Raw genomic sequence first — 25,078 nt, forward strand, 5'->3', positions numbered from 1 at the left:
CTTAAATGTTAAATATAAATTCTCTTCGAGTAATAAAAAAAAAACCACCTAATAATTAAAGTTTGATGAAAATCATTATCCATTATAAATACTGACAGACAGGTGAAAAATATCGTTTTACCAAAACCCCCACACCTGATCTTTGGCGCATTCTTATGGCCGCAAAGCATCGATATACACAAAGAGAAAAAGACAAATGTAGCTCGAATAACATAAAAGAAGTGATGGACTGTCATTCTGCTTCCCTTGCGATTCCTGTGGGACCTGTGGGAAACCACCATGTGAATGTAAAAAAAGAAGATAAATCTTTTAAGTGGAAACACATCCCCAAGTTCTTAAGATCATGCCAGTTTAAGCCAAACATTAGACAGACCTGTGTTAATCTTCCAAGACTAAAAATATGCTTAACCTACGTTTAGTCTTTAAGGCGCCCATATTACATTACTTTAAAGAATCTTGATGATTTCTTCAGCTAAAAGTGCCTGAAATACCTTTCCTTTCTTTTCTTTTTAATACAGATAAATGTTTTTTCAGGTTTAAAATTTCCCCCCGTGACACTGGACTTATATTTGGAGCAGTGACTAGCGTGCCAATGACATCATAAAAATATGGTTAATATGAAAAACACTTTATGTAACAAGCGGGCAGTTTGGTGTGGCGAATGGTTAAGCATTAAGCTCGTATATTGGCTTAGTCCAAACACTAATTAGGAAATATTATTTTACAAGTCCATCGCGTCTGAAACACTCAGCAAAAAAAAAAATCTGCCTTGTAGTTTAGGGGAACACATGGGATATTTTGTTCCAGTCGCAACGTTTTAGAAGCGGCGCGCGTATTTCATGTCTGGAAGGCTTTCAGAAGTAGCCGTTCATTGTTCCTGTCAGAGAAGTATGTTTTCAACGATGCTTAAAGCGACTGTAACCAGGCACATATGCGTATTTTCTCGGCAGAGGCCGGATTGCAAGCACATGTTGTTTTTGCTGAGTACCTTACAGCGTGTGTTCTCTGCGGTGTTCTTTTCTGGGTGAAAGTTTTGTTTTCTTTTGTCTGGCAGGCGCGGTAATGTCTGTTTCCATGTCTGACATCATTTTCAAAGGGAAGATTCTTGGAAACATTGTTCCTTGTAGTCCGCAGATGCTTCATAGCAACAGTGCCACCCAGAGACATCTAATCACCCCCCGAGCACAAGATAATGTGATTCTGTGGTTGTCGGTGACAAAATCAGATGGCACTGGAATTAAATAAATAAACGGCAACGCAGGCTACCTGTTTTCTGACTTCATTAATATCAGTCAAGATAAGCATATACAAACGCACAGATGAGAGTAATGTTATATAAAAAAAATCCTGATCTATGTGTGATGATTAACTGTATTTTTACTACTCTTGTATTAATGTTTTTATGTTTCTTTCGTTTCTCCCGTGTGGCTCCGGGGCTGTAGATGGCGCTGTCGCTCTCTCGGGATACTCGCTCACCTCGGCAGAAGTAGAGACACAGTACACGGCGAATCATGTAGCAGCGGCTTTGATAAACTGAGGTAGTTTATACATATTCTCTTTGCATTATGTACTTACTGTGTCAGGTTATTAAATGTGTTTTACTGTTAGTACTAGGCGGTATGTCTTAAAAAGTACACTTCGGCTAATGTTCGATGCTAATGCAGTAACTGCCGAAATGTTTACAGAGTCGAAGACCGGATACGGCTTGTAAACAGTAAAGAAGAGACTGAAATAATAGCGCTTTATTGACACCGGACAGCATGTTAAATTAGCCCGTTTGCTTATAGTATAACAGCATTAATACTATCAGCTCTCAGTAACGTAAGGCCACATCAACAAACGGTGCAGCGTGTGTAGTTTTTGTTTGTTTGACTGTGATTTAATCGCTCTAATATGAATTAAAGCTCGTGGTGTTTATGTCTTGTACAGCTGTAGTAATTTGGAACTTGTGGAAACTGCCAAAATGAATCGGCCTAAGCCAACAAGCATAAGGCGACCTAGTAACACCAAACCGTCAGGTAAGTTTTTTTTGCTGTGATTATGGCAAAGAAATGGAATTGAAATGAATTAACCCCGTAAACTCCTCAAAATCCGTCTTTATCGTTACGTGACGTCCTTTAGGTCACCCGCCTCCAGGAGATTTCATCGCTCTTGGAGCAAAGAGTCAGAGCAGTGAGCCGAAAGCAAACCCAGCTCTTTTGAAGCCAGCGTCCACCGGTTTGCCCCCAGACCGCAAGAGAGAGGCGACTTCTTCTCTTCCCTCCTCCTCCAGCCTGTCCAGTCTTTCCAAAAGGCCCAAGCACTCTTCTACTCCACCCAGTGCCCTCTCACGCCTCGCTGAGGTGGCTGCTGTTGACAAAAGATCAATATCCCCCTCCATCAAAGAGCCATCTGTCATTCCTATTGAAGGTAAGATTAGCACACATTTTTAATCACAGAAAACCTTCGTGCAATTTAGGGATTTATATTACTTGTAATTTAATAGTTGATACTAACGGAAGTAAAATTCATGATCACTGATACCAACTGTACACTGATGTATTTCACAATATGGATGATACTGTCACTACTTATGTTTGTTGACACTTTAATGTGCCCTTGACTGTGCTTCTGTTACACTTTATTGCACTTTTCAACATCAAATTCAAGTTTTGTTAATAATCTTCTGTCATGCTTTAAAGAAGTTCACTTATTTTAATGTGCTGGCTAACATACTAAAGCACATACAAATGTCTTGATTATCATTTTAAATGAAGAGAGTTATTCAGTATTACTTTTAAAGTATATATTTCTGCAAAATATTTGCTTTGTTACAAAACATTAACTACAACTTTTGCCTCCATAAACTCCTAATTTGCTACTTAATAATAATAATAATAATATTCAGTAAGGTAATAGTAAAGTTTAGGTATTGAGTAGGAATAGGGATGTAGAATATGGTCATGCAGTATAAAATGTAATATATAATACACAACCAATATATTAATAACAGGCACGTTTACAGTCAAGTAGTTAATAGTGGGAAATAGTCCCTGTGCCAAAGTATCACTGAAGTAATTCTAAAATGAAAAATAACAAGGTCAAAAGAACTCTAATCGCATTTAATATAAATAAAATTAAGTTATAATAAGTTTGAATTTAGTTTCAAATAAGATGCAATTACATTGCATTTAACTGGATTCCTTTAGAGTTTATATTTTTTTTATTTTAAGTAATATACTATTTTTTTTATTCTAAAGTATTATTTTCCTAAAAGTTCAAGTAAAAAGCAACATATTAAACTCATATCCTAACTAGATTAAACATTATCAGAGCATATCTTTTTTTAGTTCTGCCTGTTTAGACACTTTAACAGCATTTACTTGAAATGTTTCCAAGACCGGCATTTTGTTCTGTTAGAAGCGCACGAGTCCAATCCATTGTTCATATTTTCCCAGACCTCGTTTGAACACACAGTGTACATTCAAAAAAAAAATGTGATTGGCTTTTTTTCCAGTGTCACCTGCTGTGCTTCTGGATGAGATTGAGGCAGCGGAAGCAGAGGGTAATGATGACCGCATCGAGGGTGTGCTCTGCGGGGCTGTCAAACAACTCAAGATGAACCGAGCCAAGCCTGACATGACGCTCTACCTCAGCCTCATGTTTCTAGCCAAAATCAAGCCCAACGTCTTTGCCACAGAGGGTGTGATAGAGGTACAGAAACACCTGTGCTGTAAAACTGGAGTTTATTGTTGCTGCTGGCGGCTTATTATATGAAATGTCTTTGTCCAGGCTCTCTGCAGTTTGCTCCGCCGCGATGCCTCAATCAACTTTAAGGCCAAGGGGAACAACCTGGTTTCTGTGCTGGCTTGTAACCTACTGATGGCCGCCTATGAGGAGGATGAAAACTGGCCTGAGATATTTGTCAAAGTAAGTGATCAAGCTGTCCAGCTTTCTGATCTCGCAGTAATCATGGTACTGATGCACAGTCATTGCGGTGTTTCTCAGGTCTACATTGAGGACTCTCTCGGTGAGCGTATCTGGGTGGACAGCTCGCACTGTAAAACCTTCGTTGATAACATCCAGACTGCCTTCACGACTAAGATGCCACCCAAGAGTATGCTGCTCCAGACGGAAACGGGACGATCAGGGGGAGACCTCAGTGCAGGTTAGCAGCAGAGTAATCTCAGTCGTGGAGAGATATGTATGCGTTAGTAAAATATAGAAAAACTGACTCAAAATACTGTATTTTAGGGAACAGCCCTCACCCTTCCACCCCAGATGAAGATGAAGGTCAGACTGAGCTTTTAATAGCTGAGGAGAAATTGAGTCCAGAGGATGATGGACAGGTCATGCCCAGGTAAGGACGCAGAAATATAAGACAAGCCAGTTTTTAATTCTATGACATAAATAAATTATGTGCAATTGATTATTACAGATTTAATTATTTAAAAACTTGAAATAATATTGAGATACTTTGTTTAATTGTTTTTGCTTCATGTATTTATATAGTTTTTGCTCCATTCAAATGTCTGGTGTCAGATTTAAAAAAAAAAAAAAAAAAAAAAAGAATTTATTGAAAAAAAAAAACTACGACGACGCCTTTAAATGTTTAAAAGCTAACAGTTAAGACTGCAAACGTTTTCTGTTTTAAGTCATTATTAACTAGTCATTATTACAGTTATTATATTATACTAAATTATAATATTTTACAGTATTACCGTTTTCTGTATTTTTGATCCAATAAACACGTTTGTGAGCATATGAGACTTAAAAATAAAACTAAAGATCCTAAACATTTAAACATGTATATGTAACAATAATGTATTTTTCAATCATTTTTATTTAAAAATTTGTTAGAAATTTTGAAGTCCGTTAGATTTCACTGTGGTATTGAAATTGATGTGAAGAATGGTAAAGCGTCTCCGGCTTCAGGTATGATGAGCTGGCTGAAAGTGTGGAGGAGTATGTCTTGGACGTTTTGAGGGACCAGCTGAACCGCCGCCAGCCCATGGATAACGTGTCCAGGAACCTTCTGCGCCTTCTCACGGCCACCTGTGGTTATAAAGAGGTCCGTCTGATGGCTGTGCAGAGACTCGAGATGTGGTTACAGAATCCTAAGGTACAAAACTGTTGACAAAAGAGGGGAAGCGTCATTGTCTGAAATTATGAAACCACATACCTAAAGTTTTGTCTCTGTTTGGTGATTTTCCAGCTGACTCGGCCAGCACAGGATCTTCTGATGTCTTTGTGCATGAACTGTAACACACACGGTTCAGATGACATGGAGGTCATCTCAAACCTAATCAAGATCCGCCTCAAACCTAAAGTTCTCCTCAACCACTACATGCTGTGTGTCAGGTCTGCATTACACCTTCAGACCGGTCTCGGCTTATACTCTGCATAATTGTAAGTCAGTACTGTAAAGCTGGAACGCTTTTTAATGTATTTTTTCATGTTTTGCAGGGAGCTTTTAAATGCTCATCGAGATAATTTGGGCACTATGGTGAAGTTTGTGATCTTTAACGAGCTGTCAAATGCCAGAAATCCCAATAATATGCAAGTGCTCCATACAGTTCTTCAACATAGCCCAGAGCAGGCACCCAAGGTGAGTTTTCAACCAATCTTATTCATGCACATCTACAAACCACTGTTTTTCTTTCACATAAGCAGATCACTCTAATTATTGCTAATACGTCTTTCCAAAACTCTTAAGTACTTTGCAGTTCACATGAAGCAGAGACCCGAGAAGTTGAATGACTTTTCTTCTTTTTTTTTGTTTCGGTTTCAGTTTCTGGCAATGGTTTTCCAGGACTTGCTGACCAATAAGGACGACTACCTGCGGGCCTCACGTGCCTTGCTCAGGGAAATCATTAAACAGACCAAACATGAGATCAACTTCCAGTCTTTCTGTTTAGGCCTCATGCAGGAGAGGAAAGAGGCCAGTTATGTGGACATGGAGTTTAAAGTAAGGGCTATATTTAGCTGTGTTTGTTATCTGTAGAAAATGTGATTTGATGCTTTGCCTATATGTATTTAATTTTTTTTTTGTTTCTGTCACAGGAGCGTTTTGTTATCCAAGTGACAGATCTCTTGACAGTGTCCATGATGCTGGGGATCACGGCTCAGGTCAAAGAGGCTGGCATTGCCTGGGACAAAGGAGAGAAGAAGAGTAAGAGTTTTATTTCTCTCAGTGCATCATATATCCAAAATAGAAAACTCGGTTTATGCTAATGTGGATGCATATGTATTTCAGACCTGGAGGTGCTGAGGTCCTTTCAAAACCAGATTGCTGCTATCCAGAGAGATGCTGTGTGGTGGCTGCACTCTGTGGTCCCCACCATCAGTAAAGTGGGACCTAAAGACTATGTGCACTGGTATGAATCAGATGGATGTAGGACTGATGTTTTAATGATTATCTAAAAATATTTAAAATGATAACGCTAAAGCTTAAATTAAAATACAACGCAATTGAAAAACACATATATATATATATATATATATATATATATATATATATATATATATATATATATATATATATATATCTCTCTATATATCTCTCTCTCTCTCTCTCTCTCTATATATATATATATATATATATATATATATATATATATATATATCTCTCTCTCTCTCTATATCTCTCTCTCTCTCTCTCTCTCTCCTATATATATATATATATATATATATATATATATATATATATATATATATATATATATATATATATATATATATATATATATATATATATATATATATATAAAAATGTATGTATACCAAAGTAGATGGAAAACATAATCGAAAGCTATATGATTAATTTTAATAAGGACATATGTATTGTAATTCAGAATTTAAAGTGATACATTGCATCAAAAACATAATTACATAATTTTCATAAGACCATGTAAACGCCTTTATGTATAGCAGATTTTTATTTCTCTGATTTCATTGTTTCAACAGTCTACACAAAGTACTTTTTACAGAGCAGCCTGAGACGTATTACAAATGGGACAACTGGCCACCTGAGAGTGACAGAAAGTGAGATCAATCTCTGCTTAAACATCTTAAAGAGATTTTTTTTAGTACATTCATTTATTAGATGCTAAAGCATCCCTCTTGTTTGTTAGTTTCTTTCTTCGGCTGTGCTCAGAGGTTCCTCTGCTGGAGGACACACTGATGCGCATCTTGGTGATTGGTCTGTCTCGTGATCTGCCCCTGGGCCCAGCTGACGCCATGGAGCTGGCCGATCACCTGGTGAAGAGAGCTGCTGGAGTTCAGTCTGATGGTAAGACAGTGCTCCTGCTTAGACACATATATTGTAATGATTTAAAAATATTTCTAGAAGTAGCCTGCTTTTAAAAACTGGCTTTGGGTGGTGATGTTTGTCTTCTTGCATCATGAACTGCAGACTTGGAAGTGTTGCGAGTCGAGAGGATGCAACTCATTGATGCTGTGCTAAACCTGTGCACTTACCATCACCCAGAGAACATCCAGCTGCCTGCAGGGTAAGGCCTTTACCTTTCACCGAGTTTCACTTCTGTTTTCTTATTCATCAGCTTTATATTGCCAAATAATTACTGGGTGTCATGGACTATTTGCATTGAAAGTTTAAGCCACTTTATGGTCTGTCCACTCCTGGCTTCCATTACTCTATTCGTGGGCTGTTTATTCCTCAGAGATGTGAACTTCTTTATTAAATGTTCCATTTCAGCTATCAACCTCCAAATCTGGCCATATCGACTCTTTACTGGAAGGCCTGGCTGCTGCTGCTTGTGGTTGCAGCATTCAACCCACAGAAAATTGGTGAGGCCAGATATGATGCAATACTTGCTATTTCATAATAACATCTTATTAGAATGCCATTATAGCGCTGTCGCTGATGGTTTCAGGTTTGGCAGCATGGGACGGTTACCCCACTCTGAAAATGCTCATGGAGATGGTTATGACAAAGTAAGTGTTTTGCGTGTTGTGTTGAAATGTGGTTTTATGGCTTTATCAGCACCTGACACTTTCTTTTGTCCGCTTTTCAGTAACTACTCCTACCCGCCGTGCACGGTGGCCGATGAGGAGACCAAGACTGAGATGATCAACCGAGAGCTGCAGATCTCTCAGAAGGAGAGGCAGGAGATCCTGGCCTTTGAGAGCCACCTGGCAGCCGCTTCTACCAAACAGACAATAACAGAGAACAACAGCCTCCTGCTGTCTCAGCTCACCAGCCTGGACCCAAAGTATGACTTCCTGTTTGTTATTGGAGGGATAATCCAGCATTTTCATTTATACAAAGTGGCTTCAATATAGGAGCAAAGCAATTTATCTAAGTTGTAATAGTCAGTCTCCTTACTATATTCAGAATAGGTTTTTTAGACAACTAGATAAAGATGTTTATGAAGATATACCGACCCAGTCTTTTATTCTGTGCTCAGGGGCCCCCCTCGTAGGCCGCCGCCTCATGTCCTGGATCAAGTAAAGAGTCTGAACCAGTCTCTGCGCCTGGGCCATCTTCTCTGCCGCAGCCGCAACCCTGACTTCCTACTCAATATTATCCAGAGACAAGTACATGCTCTTGTATACTAGCAGAGCTGTTCTTTACGAAGAGCCGTGTTTAAGGGACTTTCTAAATGTCTAATTGTTCCCCAATCCAGGCGTCCTCTCAGTCCATGCCATGGCTGGCTGATCTTGTTCAGTCCAGTGAGGGGTCCTTGGATGTGCTGCCTGTTCAGTGCCTGTGTGAATTCCTCCTTCACGACGCAGCTGATGACTCCTCTTCTGTTGATGATGAGGAGGAAGGAGAGAGCAAAGAGCAGCGAGCAAAGAAAAGACAGGTATACATTGGTGTTTTTTTCCTCCTGAAGACATCTTGTAATGTTAGTCAAAGAATCTTAAACCTAAGTTTTATATGTCCATTTTTTCAAATCCTTATTGTACTATAAATTACATTGACAGGGTTAGGCTGGTCCAAAATGCTAAGTATATACAAATAAATAAATAGATATGATAATTAAAAATACATGTATCACAATAAAATAATATCTCATCAAGTGAAATAATAGATAAAGATGCACTGCTGTACAAACGTTAGAATTCAGTAACATTTGAGAAAAATATTGCAGCAAGGATGTATTCCATTGATCAAAATTGACACTAAATACATTTAGAATATTGCAGAAGTATATTACAAACTTTCTGTTTACCAGAGAATCCTGAGGGAAAATGTATTACAGTTTCTATAAAATATTAAGCAACCGTTTATCAACATTGATAATAACAGTAAATATTTCTTGAGCAGCAATTCAGCTGAATGAATTCTGAATGATCATTTGACACTGAAGACTGGAGTAATGATGCTGAAAATTCAACTTTGCAATCACAGGAATATATCACAATATAAACGCATAATAAAAACTTTGTAATAATATTTCACAGTATTACTGCTTTTACTGTATTTTTTGGTGTTCTTTTTGTGCTTTCCTCGTCAGAGGCAGCAGAAACAGAGGCAGCTTCTTGGACGGCTCCAGGACCTGCTTCTGGGTCCTAAGGCTGATGAACAGACCACATGTGAAGTCTTGGACTACTTCCTGCGGCGTCTCAGTTCTTCTCAGGTGGCCTCTAGAGTTCTGGCCATGAAGGTGCGCAGTCATTTAACCATCCAACAGCGATCGATTCATTTAGACAGTTTTAGACAAATAAATTGTGATTTTGTGATGTGTGTATCAGGGTTTGTCTCTGGTGCTGACTGAGGGAGCATTAAAAGATGGAGAGGAGAGGGATCAGCTCATGGAGGAGGACTCCAGAGATGCCGAGTTACTGCCAGGCTACCAGTGGCTTCTTCAGGACCTCCCCAAACTGCCTCTGTTTGATAGTGTAAGAGGCTTGACCTCCAGCGCCTTGCAGCAGGTCAGTCCACCAACACAAGTACATGATTATTAATATCTGTAACTTCCTCTGCTTATTGTGTTTGTTTGGTTTTCCATTTCAGGCCATTCACGTGGAGACTGATCCTCAGACCATCAGCGCTTACCTGATTTACCTGTCCCAGCATGCACCGGTGGAGGAGCAGTCGCTCCACAATGACCTGGCCTTGGTTAGTCTAAATCTATAGCTTGCCCGAAGTGAGCTCTAGTATGACCTTTCTCTTCTCTAATGCCTTGTGTTGTGTGTCTTCTCAGGATGTTGCTCGTCTGATAGTGGAACGCTCCACTATAATGAACTGCCTCTTTTCCAAGCACTCCTGCAGGCCTGAGTCTGATGCCGTTCTCTCCGCTCTCATCTCCATCTTTTCCTCCTATATCCGTCGAATGAGAAAGACAAAAGAGGGAGAGGACCTCTATAGCTGGGTACTAAGGAGCACACAACTGAACTGGAAATTCAAATTTTGAATTTAATGCTTGTACACATGAATAAAGACCGCATTTTAAATCTAACAGTCGGAGTCTCAGGATCAAGTGTTCCTGCGGTGGACCACAGGAGAAACAGCCACTATGCACATCCTAGTGGTCCATGCTATGGTCATACTGCTCACACTGGGACCTCCTAAAGGTGAGTATCTCCCCTGTTGCAGGGTTTGGTGGTTAATTATGCACTTGCCTGTAGTAACAGCTACTGTTCTTGTTACTTTTTAAACATTTTTTAGGGGAAAGTGAGTTCTACTCATTGCTGGATATCTGGTTTCCTGATAAAAAGCCCCTTCCCACTGCATTCCTGGTTGACACGTCTGAGGAAGCACTTCTGTTGCCAGATTGGCTGAAGTTAAGAATGATCCGATCTGAAGTCTCCCGACTGGTCGATGCAGGTATTAATAACTTAACTAAGAAATAAGGATTTTTGAAATCAATATCAGAATTGCCTGTGGGTTTTATTTTTAGATTTTTACTTTTGACACTAAGTCGCATTTAACAGTATATACAACAATATACAGCAATATACACTACTGTTTAAAAGTTTGTAAAAAAAAAAAAAAAAAAAAAAAAAAAAAAAAGTGTCTTATGCTCACCAAGACTGCATTTATTTGTTTTAAAACTACAGTAAAAGCAATTTTTTTTATTACTCCAGTCTTTACTGTCACATGATCAGAAATCATTCTGTTATGCTGATTTGCTGCACAAAAACATTTATTATTTTCAGTGTTGAAAGCAATTGTGCAGCTTAATATTTTTGTTGAAACTGATATGTTTTTTCTATTTTGTGATGAATAGAAAGCTTTAATAAAAAAGTTTTTATTTTAAATCTTTTGTAGCTTGTCTTTACTGTCGTTTTACTATCGTGTTTCTCATATGGCCTTGCTGAATAACAAGTATTAATTTTTTAAAAATTGTAATCATAGTGTAGTTGAGCTGATTTGTTTTCTTTTCTTTTTTTCATTCCCAGCTTTACAGGACCTGGAGCCCCAACAGCTGCTGTTGTTTGTCCAGTCCTTCGGGATACCCGTCTCCAGCATGAGCAAACTGCTGCAATATCTAGACCAAGCAGTGTCCCATGATCCTCAAACACTGGAGCAGAACATCATGGACAAGAGTGAGGATTTCATATACTCTCTTCTCATATTTCAGTGTGTTTAATTGAACACTAACATCATGGATGTTTCTACTTGTTAGACTACATGGCCCATCTAGTGGAGGTCCAGCATGAGAGAGGAGCCACCGGTGGACACACATTTCACAGTCTACTCAGTGCTTCACTTCCTCCGCGCAGAGGTCAGGATCTAAAGCCCCACACCAGGGGTTCTGTCAGCACTGATTAATGGTGCTGTTTTATCCCGTTTGACTTGCATAGGGTGATTAAATTCTGTACTAATGAGTCTTTTGCTGATCTGATGTTACAGACAGCTCAGAGGTGAGCAGGGCCAAGGTTACCGTTGAAATGCCCCATGGCTCTGTGAAGATGAGAGCAGTGAGTCAGGTGCCCGTGATCGGCCCAGAGGATGACCTCGCTGGGATTCTGCTACAGGTGTAACATCTCACTTCAACATGCCTATGGTGCTTTATTAGAGGGGTTCTTTCTCTTGCCAATATTTAATTCTGTAAGGGTTTTATTAATGATATAATATCTTGTCAGCGGTAGCACATCAGTGGAGCTTCTGACATGTTCAGTCTCTGTTTGGCATGCTGTGTGTCTTGATCACTCTCTACTGAAACCTGGGTGATGGCATAATTTAATATACCACTGTATGCATATTATTGGATTATGATTAAAACTGGGCGAAATGAGTAAGATACACTAGATCAGATTTTTTTGGCTTGTTGTGAATCACTACGGAACACCTATAATAAGTGTTTATTTTCAGATTATTTAGACTGGATCGGGTAAGCACCGCTGCGAAGTAGCCCGGAACCTGCGTGATTCGTCCATAGAGATTAATAGGGAGAAGTGGATCCGGCTACAATGTTCTTTCAACAAGATGCAAGCAGTTGTGTTTATTAACCGCTAGAGCACCAAAAGTTTGCAGCTTTAAAACTCTCGTGAAGATAATAAAATGAAACCTGAGAGATTTTTATCCCTCCGTTAAAAGTTGAAAAAAAATTCAGTGAAAAGTAATTCATATGAACAATGGTATACTTCATTATTTATATGTAATCGATTTATTCATAGAAACGCTGATTAGTGCACATACATAGAAGAATATCGGATAACTCAAATGTGGTACATTTAAGCTCAATCATGCTTGATGTAAAAGAACAAATATAATTTTTTCTTGTCAGGTTTATGTTTTAGGAATATTCTACAACTAGCTGTTTTAAACCACTAATACTCCAAAACACCTTTTATTCCCAATGCTTCCCTTCAATTTTTTTTTGCCCTGAAGTATATTGGGCTGTTTAATCTTTTACTTTTGTTTGGCACGACCCTTCAAAAGTTCACTGACTGATGCTGATCTTTGTTTCAGAGTTTTCAATTATGTAGACAACCCTCTTCACTAATTGAACTCTAGTGATGGATGAGTTAATGTAAATAAAAAATACATAAAAAGGATAAAAATAAATAAATTAATATTACATTTAAATGATCTATTTAGCTATATATGGCTTCATGGTGATTGTGACCATTTTCTCTTTTCTTCGTGTAGCTCTTCCCTTTGAAAGTGGATCCTCGTTGGCCTGCGCCTCCGGTCCGGCCGTTGTCATTAGCTCTGCAGCAGACCCTGGCCCAGGAGGTGCTACGGGCACGACAGGGTCACATCCAGCAGGCTGGTCCCGCCGGGCGACTCCTTCAAGCCTTAGCAGCCCTTCTAAACTCTGCCCATGCTGGAGCCCTGGTCATGGCAATGCACCACAGCCATACGATCTCCTGCCCTCTACTGCGCCAACTCCATCTTTACCAGGCACATAACCTACTCATACCTACATAATTCCTATCAACACTAGTGCTTCAATTTACTTGTTCACTCACTATAATCCTTTTTTCTTCTCTAGCGGTTGGTGTCTCAAGATGTTGGCTTCTCATCGCTGTTCTTCAACGCCGTTGTGCAGATGTTGACGTGGTTGGAAAACTCAGCAGTAGAGACAGGGCCACTCCACAGCCTCCTAAAGTCTCTGGCAGCTCAGTACTCTCACAAACATCGCATCACAGATGGTGAGTGGCTCTTAACCCTGAATCTTAGCTATGCAGGTCAGGTTTGCCGGCAAATATACAAGCTTACAGCACAGAGCTAGCTGCATCAGCAGTTAGTAGAACAGTTTTAATCTCAGCCTGCTTGGTGGGTGTATTGACTCTGTCCTGTGTCATCAGTTCGCACTGGATTTCTGCACTTGGCTGAAGCTCTGGCGTACAGACGGGACTCTGAAGTGGCAGTTAGGGGCATTATTGCCTCGCTGAGAGCGGGAGAAAAATGCAACTCTGAACCTGAACTCATCCGAAAAGGTATTTAGCAGTACTTGAGTTCATATTTAAATTGTAGCACCAGAAGGAATCAAACTGTCCTTGATCTTTTAAAATAAGAGATTTTAGTATTTTGAAAACATACTACACATTTTGGAAAAACACATTCTCAGCTTTTTTAAGCTGAGTGTTAAAAAAAATATGCCAAGTAATGAGAAGACTTAACGAAAGACAAACCTTGTTCTGTTTGTTGCTGTGTGCAACACCTACCGCTCAGCACCTGAAATATAGACTCAAAATGAAGTCAAGATGAAACCGAAGTTCTTCCATATTTTGAAATACACCATTGAGACGTCTGACATGACTGAGAAGTCTGATGTTTCATTAGAAGATCAAGTAATGACATTTTAAAAGAAAAGCAAAGACAAACCAAGGGCACAAATACATAAAGTGATAGTATAAGCATTAACACAACTTTTTTTTTTTTGTTTGAAAGTGAATTTACGTGTCAGATGTTTATTCCATTTAAGTAGGATAGAAAAACTCTCTATAAGAATAAATGTGGGATAGTTTAACCAGCCTTGTGCTGTTCCTGTCTGCATGTAGCACCTGCAACTCTGCACTTAAGATCTACACTGTCTTAAACAGTCACATAATGTTTTCATCTCAGCATTTATCATCTTCATAGTAAGTTCCAGTCAGCTGCCCAGTTACATTGCTTACACAAGATGAATGTAATAGGCCTAAAGAACCAGAAACTAGAGAGGGGGGGTTTGTAAACTAAATCAAGACTAAATTTTCTAACATTTCTAGTAGGCTTTGGGGGAAAACATTGTATGAAATGGTATGATATAACACCTTGAATGTTTTGTGTGGACTACATTACGCAGCACTTATCTGTGTGTGATGTTATTAGGTTTAATTACTGCTCCTCTAGGAACCACGTGGAGTGTACTCTCACTACAGTGTATGCATTGGAAAAATATTTTTGAACTGGTGAGATGTTTGTGGCTAACGTAAGGCCAACAGGCGAGGAGGGAAGTGTAAGTCAGCTCTCCAGAGGCAGTTAAGGTCTGTGTGTTGGTGTTGGAGTGGTTGCCAGCATTAGTCAGTCTCTCCGGAGGGCAGCATTTGACTCATGCACCAGCATCACCACCGCTGTCCTTAATGTGTTTCCCTTTATGATTTTAACATTCTGCTCTGAACCTCACAAAAACAAAAAACAGCCTCACACACACATACACACACACACACACACAGAGCCATGCATCCATTCCAGGGCTTGTTTACATCCAGCAACGGCTTCAACGGCAAGGGTTGACTGTCATCTTTCTGAAAGTTAGTGTGGTGGGGCTGGAGGCCTAGCAGACAGGATTACTCAGAAGCGAAACGTGTGGTAGTTCTCATTTTTTGCAATGTGGTATTGGCTTCAATGATTTTTTTTTTTTTTTGGGAACTGTGTGTGTTTCACAAGAGTGGAGGCATTATAAAACAAAAACTCTGTGTGCCTTAGTGTTGCAGGGCCTCATGGAGGTGAAGTCTCCGTATCTGGAGGAGCTGTTGTCCCTGCTTATGACCATCGGTACAGAGAGCGGAACCACAGGAAACACAGCGGGTCCAGTTGCCATGGTGATCTCTCTGCTGCTTCAGGAAACAGAGGAGCGAGGGGTGAAAATAGAGGTGGATTCCAAAATGTAAGAGCGCAATGAGTCACTCGATGCTTCATCACAGATTTCCGTGCTGTGTGCTGGTGATACTGTTTCTAGGTGGGGAAGGAACACGCTGTAAAATTGGTTTACACTTGTGTGATCCGTATGGAATGGCCAAGTTACCATAGTAAGACAGATTAAATGCACATCGTACATAGCAAAACATGTAGGCTTTTGTACATCAACAGTTAAGACTCAAATCAACTCAAAGTCAAAGACCTTTCATTAACAGTAGTGCTGTCAAATGATTAATCACATCCAATGTATGTTTTTGTATCTATTAACAGTATATCAGTGTGTACTGTGTATGTGTTATACACATGCATATTTAAAAAAAAAGTGTATGAAATATATTCATTTATATAGTTTATAATATTTATAGATTATATGAAAATAAATATAAACATGTAAATATTTCCAATATACATTGTACGTGTCACGCATATTGTGTAAACAACTACTCTTATTTTGGATGTGATTGATTTGTTTTATAGCATATTTATATACACAACTGTATATGTGCACACAACTGTTAAATCTGGCAAAATCAATAAGGAATTATTACTTTTATTCAGCAAGTATCCATTAAATTAATCAAAAGTTACAGTAAAGACATTTAAATTGTAACAAAAGATTTCTACTTAAGTGTTCTTTCTATTCATCAAAGAATCCCCCCTCAAAAAAACGCAAAAATATTATACAGCACATCTGTTTTTATTTTGATAATAGTAATATTTCTTATATATTTCTTCTAAATCAGCCTATCAGAATGATTTATGTAACAATTTTTAGACAGGATCACATGACACATCAGTGTCATGCTGAAAATTCAGCTTTGCATCACAGGAATGAATTACATTCAGAAATATATTCTATAGAAAACTCTGTAGTAGCTTTTTAAATTGTGATAATATTTCATTTTGTGAAGTAAATAAAGCTTTGGTGAGTATAAGAGACTTCTTTTGCCAAATCTTACCAACTCTTACGGTTGGGAGTAATTGTTTTAATTGGTGTATTATTTATTTGCTGGAAACCCTGCGTATTTTCTTGGTTGATGATGGGTGTGTGTTCGTCTTGGCAGCACTGAGTCAAAGAAGCCTGGCTCGTGTTCAGGGCTGTTGGTCGACTGGCTGGAGTTGCTTGACCCTGAGGTGACCTCTGTTTGCTCAGAACTTCAGCAGAAGCTGCTTTTTGCTCAAAACAAGGTAAAAAAGTTTCTCCTAACTGATCATGAGGGAATGGCTATAAAGTTTTAACTCATAATATTTATTTATTAACTAATTCAATCACATTAAATGCTTCATAGTTTTATGGCGCAAAAAAATAACCTTTGCCCCCTTTTCCAATATTCAAGCTTCAAAACAAAATGCTGTAAAAATGGGAGAAGTGCTTGCAGGATTTAACTGAAAGGATTTAATTGCATTAAATCGCAGTAACTTTGTTGTTGTCTGTCTCAGGCTAAAAGTGGTGTGAGTGTGGCCCCGTCCTACAGGCCGTACCTGTTGGCCCTCCTCACACACCAGTCCAACTGGAGCACCTTACATCAGTGCATCAGCTCTCTGCTCAACAAACACCGAGACCAGAGGTCACTGGCTCCTCTCTTTATTAAACCCATTCCTCTCTTTTTGTTCACACATCTCCAGTGTAACTCTTTTTTTTTTTTTTTTTTTTTGTGTGTGTGTTTGATCTCCAGACTGGACCCAACCTCGGCACTAGACTTTCTGTGGGCCTGCAGTCACATTCCCCGCATTTGGCAGGGCCGAGATCAGAAAACCCCTCAGGTCTGCTCACAGTTAATATAACATCGCCGTTTTGTACTGCATTTACATAAAAACATCTATTCAGCATCTTGGTTAGACTGTATCGTCTTATTTTACATGCAAATAATTCAAGCAGTTATAACAGGGGTCAAAGTTCTCACAGTCTTGGATATAGTTTATCCTGGTTATGCTTATCCGTATTATATTTTATCAGCCAGAAGTTGCTCTTGCCAATGTTTTTAGAAACAGTCATTTGTGCGTTATGTCGTGGAATAAATTGTAGGAATAAATGAGCCAAAAGGTGTGAGAACCCTGCAGATATACTTTATATGTGGACGTCTTAAAGGTACACTAGCCTTAACAGTTTGGTTTATTTTAAGGACCAACAAGAGAGTAGACAACAAAGAAATTTTGTTACAGAATAGGTCCACTTCATAACTAGTTGTATTGTTAACCAGACCCAAGCATTATTTGCAGTGGTTCAAAACTCCAAAGTTTAGCCAAGAATTGTGTTTTTGTAAGTGTATGTTGGCCGTAAGTGTAGAAGGTGGGGTTTTGTGTGTCTTCGCAGAAGCGCACGGAGCAGTTTGTGTTGAAGCTGTCTTCTGAGGAGCTCATAAGCCTTGTGGACCTCATCCTGTCAGAGTCCGAGCTGAGCTGCCGTGACTCGGCCACCTCCAAGAGTGCTTTGGACCAGGTCTCCTGTTCTCTTCTCCAGTCTCGCCTGCCCCTCCTGCACAGCTGTCTCCACTCAGACCCGGACAGCGTCAAGAAAGTCTCAGAGTACCTCATCAGCTGTGTTAAGAAGTGGGGAGACAGGTATATTGTTTGAGTCTGTAAATGACAAAAAAATCCATCCATTCATCATCTATCACTTATAAAAAAAAAAAACTATTAGAAGATTTTAAGAAAATCAAAGAACTCTGCGCACAGGATTTATTTTCATAACATGGCTGTCACTTTAGTTAAGCTTCTTTAATAGTTAGAGACATGGTTAGTGCATTTTTTGAATTGTCACCATTGGCACATAATTCAACAAAGGTTGCTAAATTAAACTTATTTTACTAATAGACCAGTAAAATAATTACCAGTCTCTGTAAAAGTAACATTATGATGCTGCCATCTATCTGATGTCATTTGGCTCTGAATCAAAGGTACAAATTGCCATTTTGACCCTCCTCTACAAAAAAGTGGATTACTTTAAATATTCATCCACAACATTTCATATTTTGGCTTTCATCACTATACATTTATCTTTCTTCAGAGAAAAACGAGAAGCATCTTTTTGGCATGGCCACAGACCAACATAACAAACAAAAGGATTCTAAAACAAAATAATTATAATGATAATGATCATGACTTATTAGCTTACCTAACTACCTAACCAAAAACATAGCCAAAAAATGTAAGTAAAAGTTAAAGACAGGACAAGCGTTAGCCACAGAAACATTTGTTAAAGGTTTGTTTTGGGTTTCGGACTCCTTTTAAAGACAATACAACAGAAACATTAACCGAAAAGAAACGGTCGTATCTTACGTGATCCTTCAGAAATCCGATATGATGATTTTCCTTCATGAAGTACTGTTTTATCTGTCGAAAAAGTGCATGCTACAGACCCCCAAGACAGCAAGGACAACAGTGTCAAACAGAGGTCAAGGTTTTCCAAATGTCGCAAACGCTCTCCTCCATTACAAAGCAAAAGCACCGAACTTCCTCCTTAAAGGCCCCCTTAAAGAGGCCGATAAATGTACGCGATACCGTGCCGTTCCTTTGCTTACAGCAGAAATGCTCTACATCAGGCACAATAGCAGGAGGAGCTGTAATTAGTTCTTGTGGTGTGAAATGAGAAGCGGCTGAAGTCGTTAAGTGCTGTGATCTTCTTCGAGAGCTCAGTGTAGTATAATGAATGCACGAGGATTAAGGCTCCGGCTCTTCCTTTGGCTTCTGTTGTGAGTCGCAGCTCAGACCGGGGCTGTCAGAGAGATCAGACCGAGGCTCTTTGTGGTGGCAGCCCCCCTTCCTTTCATGAATTTGCCTTTGGTTATTAAACCCCCTTAATGAGGGGGAAAAAACTTTGGACAAGGTCAGACAAAAAAATTACTCCCAGAAATACGATATTTCTAAGTCGAGCTAAGCTGTCTTATGGTCGAGAATGGGCTCGGGTAATGCTGGCATGTAAAGCGCGTGTTTGGTGGGATAAACGCTCGTGTGTTTGTTTGGCATTCTCTCCGTATCTGTTGCTTGTGAGCACAACAGCGGATTAGCAAGCATAAACCACAATTAAGCAACAAAGTTGTCGGTAAGAAGGCCTTCGCTTGATTGGACAAGTAGACAAGACTGTGTTCCTCTGGTGGTAATGTAGTCTGTTATTGATACAGGCTGCTTTTTATAGTCGGACCGGTTTAATCTCTCTCGCTTTAATCTTCGTAGTCTTTTTAAAATACTTTTGGAAAGTTGACTTTTAATAAAATGATTTTACACAGTATTAAAAATTGTAGTTATTGTTAATAGCTCAAAATGTGTAATATGCATTGTTATTTAAATTGCTAAAAGTATTATTATAAACAGCGTTTTTTTTTTTTTTTTTCTGAAACGGATGCTAAAAAGTAGATATATAAATATTATTGCTATTTCTTTGATAAATAATTACAATTATCAGAATTATAATAAAGAACCAAAAATGTAATATTCATGATTGTCTTATGTATTTAATGTTAATAATAATAATAATTATAAATATACAATACTAAAAGTATAATGGAATAGTTTTCTGCTGCACGACATTCTTTTCTCAGTCTATTCTCAGAGAATTTTTAACTCCGATTTAGTTTACGATTTAGTTAAGAAATATTATATTAAAAATTTTTCAAACAGTGTTGTTTTAAGATATTTCAAGTTAAGTCGAACATTATATTATTATATTTTTAACTATGAAGTTTTATGTCTTCACATTAATTGACCATAGGACCAGTTAAAGTGAACTAGTGAGGCCAAAAGGGATTAGAAATGATAAAAAACTGAAGAAATAGTAACCGTTCAAAAGACCTGACACATTCATGTAAATCTTTACCTAAACTCTTGTTGATAAAAATAAATAAATATTCATGCTTATGCATGAAGTACTCTTTGTTGTACTTGACACATTACTCACGCAGCAGCCTCTCCTGTAACCATCTGCAATATAATTTAGTCCCAGCTGTTGTGTGTGCGTGCTTCCTGGCCTGTTGAAGTGGCTCTCATTTATTCATATTTCTTGTTTATTCATGTATTTGTGTGTGTTATGTCCAGTATAATGAGTAAGAGGTGTCAGACGCTGCTGCTGCAGATCTACCTGCACTTCCCAGAAGTCATCCAACACATCCGCCTACCAGAGGCCACCCTGAGCGCCGAGGGAGCAGCAGACGGCAGCACCTGCAAGGTAACCGCTGCACTTTACCACCCTTCCTGTTAACATCACCTGAGGGATTAATGCTGTCTGTCGTCTGTCGTATATGTGCACTTTCAGCTGGATGTTCTCGTGCATCGTCTCATCGCTCTGCTAGCTGACACAGGAGACTCCAAATCAGCTGAGAGCCGCGCGTCTGATGCCAGTCTGGCCTGCAGGAAACTAGCCGTATCTCACCCTGTGCTTCTACTCAGGTTTATCACACAAACATTTCCTGTTTAGTTTAAGAATCAGATACATTCTAGTCAAGAGTTTCTCAAAGTGGGGGATCAAGTGGGGGACTAATAATTCATTAAATTATAAAACAATAAAAATGACAGTAAATAAATATTGATTTAAAAAAATATATATATATATATATATATATATATATATATATATATATATATATATATATATATATATATATATATATATATATATATATATATAATTAAAGCAAAAAAAGCCTCGGACAGCAAGGAAAAAGCAAATGTGTAGTGAAATTATTTAAATATAAATATATTAATTTAATTTAGTTGAACAAAAATTTATCAAATTCAATCAAAAATTTAATTTTTTTAATCAAAAAGTTTCATAGGTGCATAAAAATATCTGATTATTGTTATTGATTATTATTATTTTTATGAAACATAAAATTAAGTCAACAACATTAAATATTTAATAACAATAAAATAATTATTTAATAATTAGTGTTGTCAAGAAAAAGATACAAATTACATTATGTGCCATTTATTTGATCAGATTAATCGCCATCTAGTTGCAGTTTGGAGTTTAGAAATTACCCATTTACTTAAAAAAAAAATATTTTTTTCCATTACAAAATAACACTTTCCCATCACAACAATGACATCAAAATAAGTAGCTTTAGAAAGAAATATTTCAGTTCAACAAACATTAAAGGCTGCAGTGTAACCATGTTTTCAGAAGCTGCATCTGAAATTACATTGGGTGCGTTAAACATGTTAAGAATTATAATAAATTCAATTATATATTAATAAATAAAGATGTGAATTAACTTTTTGACAATAAGTTAACAAATTACGACATTTATTAAGAAAGTAAATCTCTTTAATGCTGTCTGAGAGTGTGTGGCGAATGCTTAAAAAAATTTATTTTGTGTTTTTTCCAGACACCTGCCTATGATCGCTGCGCTCTTGCACGGCCGCATCCATCTGAACCTGCAGGAGATCAGGCAGCAGAACCATCTGACCTTCTTCAGCGATGTCCTGGTGGTCCTGGAGCTGCTGCAGCCGCTGGTTTTCCACTCTGACCACCAGAGGGCACTGCAGGACTGTCTGCTGTCCTTCATCAAAGTACTGCAGGTAGAAAGCGTGCACCAAATCCAGTCATGTGCTCGCATCTTTTAACAAGAACCGTAGTACATAGTACGTGTATGTTAACATGTACATAGTGTATTTTGATGATAAAAATGTTCTCGTCGTGATTGCAGACCTCTCACGGTTGCTTATCTGCTAAATGAATATGTTTAATATTATGTAACTGTACTGGTTTTTCAGCGTTTTCATGTTCTTACAGAACTTCAAGAGATCATCCCGTATGTCCATCATAAACAAATTTGTGCAGTTCATCCAAAAGTACATAACCCATGATGCGGCATCTGCTGTGCCTTTCCTTCAGAAACACTCAGACGTGCTACAGTAAGTGCCACCTTTTTATGCTCGCATCACTCATTTCTGCATTATCAAATGCCCGTTTACTTCCTTGTTGTGTAAAACGTTTTCCTCTGTGTTGTCTCAATCTCAGAGGACTATCCACGGAGAATCCGGACCTGGTGCAGCTCAAGTCTTTGCTCGCTGGACTGACTCTGCCGGTAAAATCCGGTTCCTCCGAGAGTTCCGCTGAGGACAGAGACGGTAGGAGCTCCAACACCTCGCCTCACAAGAGACAGAGTTACATGGGAGATGATCGTCACCAGAGCTTGTCTCTCACTTTTTGTGTTTCAGCTGAGGATTCGTCCTCCGGCTCTCTCCCTCTAGTCAACATCTCCGCTTCCATGCCGCTCACTGCGGCTGACATGACTAAATGCCTGAAGAAGATCTCCAAAGGAGAAGCACTTGAGGGTGAGAGAAACAAGACCGCTAATGTACTGTTCTTGATATAGGCCCACACTTAATCATGCATGTTCTTCACATTCTCTAAGGAATAAAGGTTTAAAATAATTAAAAATGTTATCAAGTCTGATAGCACTACTGTAAATTTGCTAAAAGACACTTTTGTCAAAATGCCATTAAGAATTTAGATAAAAAGTATCTAGTGTTTTTTAATACAAATTGTTAATTTAATATTCAAATAGCATTGGAAATAAAATGTTAATATTTTGTTAATCTCATAATAATCAATATTTTGTATAAATGTATGAAAAATATGTATTTTTTATTTTAATATTTCTAATTTTTCACAATGTTTTCTTTATATTAATTATTATAATTATAACATTTCATTATGTTATTGTTGTTGTTGCTATTAGGATTTGTTACACATAACAATTAATGTTAAGGAATTTATATTAATTTTTGTCCTTTTTTATTGAAGTAATTGTATTTATGATGTTGTTATTTTCTAGACGTGTTTGAGGGGTTGACTGAAGTGGATGAGAAATCCAAAAGAAATCCAGAAATTATTCAGTATTTTGTTGTAAGTACATACAACATACAAAATTGCACAATAGACAGAAAACAGCAAGATTTAACAGGTACAACCAACTCGTCGTGTATTATCAGAACGATCTTCAGAGGTTGATGAGTTCCCCTGAAGAAGTGTGCCGCAACATGGCCTTCAGTCTGGCCCTGCGGTGCATCCAGAACATCCCCAGGTGAGGTGCCTGCAGGCAAGTATGCGGTGTGTATTAAATCGAAATGTCATGTACAAATAACACTCGCCATTATCTTTGCTAACTCTAGTATGGCTGCTGAATTCCTGCCAACCTTCATGTACTGTCTGGGCAGCGGGAACTTTGATGTAGTGCAGACGGCCTTGAGAAACTTACCTGAATATGTGCTGCTCTGTCAAGGTATGCAAACAGATGATGACCTTATTATAAGAAGCCCATGATAATAGTTTTTGCTTGCTGTTGTTGTAAATTGTTGGAATTTTTTACATTAGTTAAATGAATTTTGCAATTTTGAAAAATGAAATCTTCATCATAGTTTTACTGTAATCATCGCGGCATCATTTGTTTAAGTTTAATGCTCTGCTGGCGTTTCTGCTCTGCACAGAATTTTTTAGTATTCTTGTAGCTTCCTTTATATTAAGGTTAAACCACTAATGTCACATGGACTATTCAAACAAATATCCTAACATATTGGCTGTGTAAAAGCATTTAGAAGAGTCAGAGGAAGACGCTGCATCATTACAGACGTTTATCACTGCGTCTCATGTCTCCGATGGGAAGAGGAAGCGTGACTGTTGCTGGTTGATGCGAAATATCCTCAAACTGTTAGTAAATAAACTGCAGACCGTAATGTTTTTTTTTTTTTAAGTGCACACGAGTTGCCTTTAGCCTACTCAGACAGCACTGCACAAGCTGGCGTGTGTTTCTGCTTGTTAGCCAGGGTCCAAAGTCCAAATCTGCGCTAATGTTGGTGTTTGTGGTTTATGGAGACACACATTTGTTTAATGACATGGGTATGACAGGGTTATTACAATTTCAAGGTGGTTTATGAGGACGCTGCCAATGTCCCCATAATTCATAAGACTTAACGAAACAAAAAAAAAACATACTAAATGGTCTTTTTTTTGAAGATCTAAAAACGCCATGTTTCCTGTAAGGGGTAGGGTTGGTGTAAGGCGATAGCACATACGGTTTGTACAGTATAAAAACCATTGTTCTGTGACAAAAGACAGCATGCCACAGATTCTGCATGTTTTTCTTTAATTATCATCTCCGTTTTGTTTTTCCCAGAACATGCCGATATTCTTCTCCACAAGGCGTTTTTAGTGGGCATCTACGGTCAGATCGACACCAGCTCCATGATCGCAGAATCCATGAAGGTCCTGCGCATGGAGGCAACGACATAGACGTCCGTTTCCAACGTGTCGGTACACAGAGGTTCGCTTTGACTCAGAAGTGTCACGCACCGCTGATCCTCTTCAGATTTGTATTCAGATACAGCATTTGACGTTTAAATACTGAAAAGCATTTTATGTTTCCAGTGAGTTTTCCAGTTTCTTGTGTCCGCTGGGAGTGAAGCCTGTCATAAGTGTGTTTGTCTACTGCTTTGAATAATAAAACAATGAGTTGTAGAAATGCTCCTAACATGTTTTTTTCGTTTTGTTTTACTTTCTCTCTCTCTCTCTCTCTCTCTTTTTTTTTTAACACTTGTTATTGTAGGTAAAATAACTCT

At 38.4% G+C, this 25,078-nt stretch overlaps 1 protein-coding gene across 1 annotated transcript; it reads left to right on the forward strand.

The window, feature by feature from the left end:
• The first annotated feature begins 1,442 nt into the window (after nt 1–1,442).
• On the forward strand, nt 1,443–24,990 carry ints1 (integrator complex subunit 1). The gene is made up of 48 exons (XM_043233884.1): nt 1,443–1,538; nt 1,930–2,018; nt 2,122–2,409; nt 3,497–3,693; nt 3,772–3,909; nt 3,988–4,147; nt 4,234–4,339; nt 4,915–5,101; nt 5,195–5,340; nt 5,446–5,587; nt 5,771–5,947; nt 6,043–6,151; nt 6,236–6,356; nt 6,946–7,023; nt 7,113–7,270; nt 7,394–7,490; nt 7,697–7,788; nt 7,875–7,935; nt 8,016–8,213; nt 8,409–8,538; nt 8,628–8,807; nt 9,462–9,611; nt 9,700–9,879; nt 9,962–10,066; nt 10,152–10,319; nt 10,410–10,521; nt 10,616–10,774; nt 11,350–11,496; nt 11,577–11,675; nt 11,804–11,928; nt 13,046–13,300; nt 13,392–13,551; nt 13,708–13,839; nt 15,311–15,491; nt 16,588–16,711; nt 16,964–17,091; nt 17,200–17,287; nt 17,838–18,085; nt 20,555–20,684; nt 20,772–20,905; nt 21,844–22,036; nt 22,251–22,372; nt 22,479–22,588; nt 22,679–22,795; nt 23,299–23,369; nt 23,456–23,547; nt 23,636–23,745; nt 24,637–24,990. The coding sequence occupies exons 2-48, from the start codon at nt 1,964–1,966 to the stop codon at nt 24,750–24,752; spliced, it is 6,576 nt and encodes a 2,191-aa protein (XP_043089819.1). The 5' UTR covers nt 1,443–1,538; nt 1,930–1,963; the 3' UTR covers nt 24,753–24,990.
• The last annotated feature ends 88 nt before the right edge of the window (nt 24,991–25,078 follow it).

This window comes from Puntigrus tetrazona, chromosome 3 (genome assembly GCF_018831695.1).
Source record: "Puntigrus tetrazona isolate hp1 chromosome 3, ASM1883169v1, whole genome shotgun sequence".
Taxonomy (NCBI): Eukaryota; Metazoa; Chordata; class Actinopteri; order Cypriniformes; family Cyprinidae; genus Puntigrus; species Puntigrus tetrazona.

Coding starts and splice junctions, on each gene's coding strand:
- ints1 (XM_043233884.1), top strand. CDS start 1,964: ATGAATCGGCCTAAGCCAACAAGCATAAGGCGACCTAGTAACACCAAA. Junction 20,906..21,843: donor CACCCTGTGCTTCTACTCAG/GTTTATCACACA, acceptor TGTTTTTTCCAG/ACACCTGCCTATGATCGCTG. Junction 22,796..23,298: donor CAAAGGAGAAGCACTTGAGG/GTGAGAGAAACA, acceptor GTTATTTTCTAG/ACGTGTTTGAGGGGTTGACT.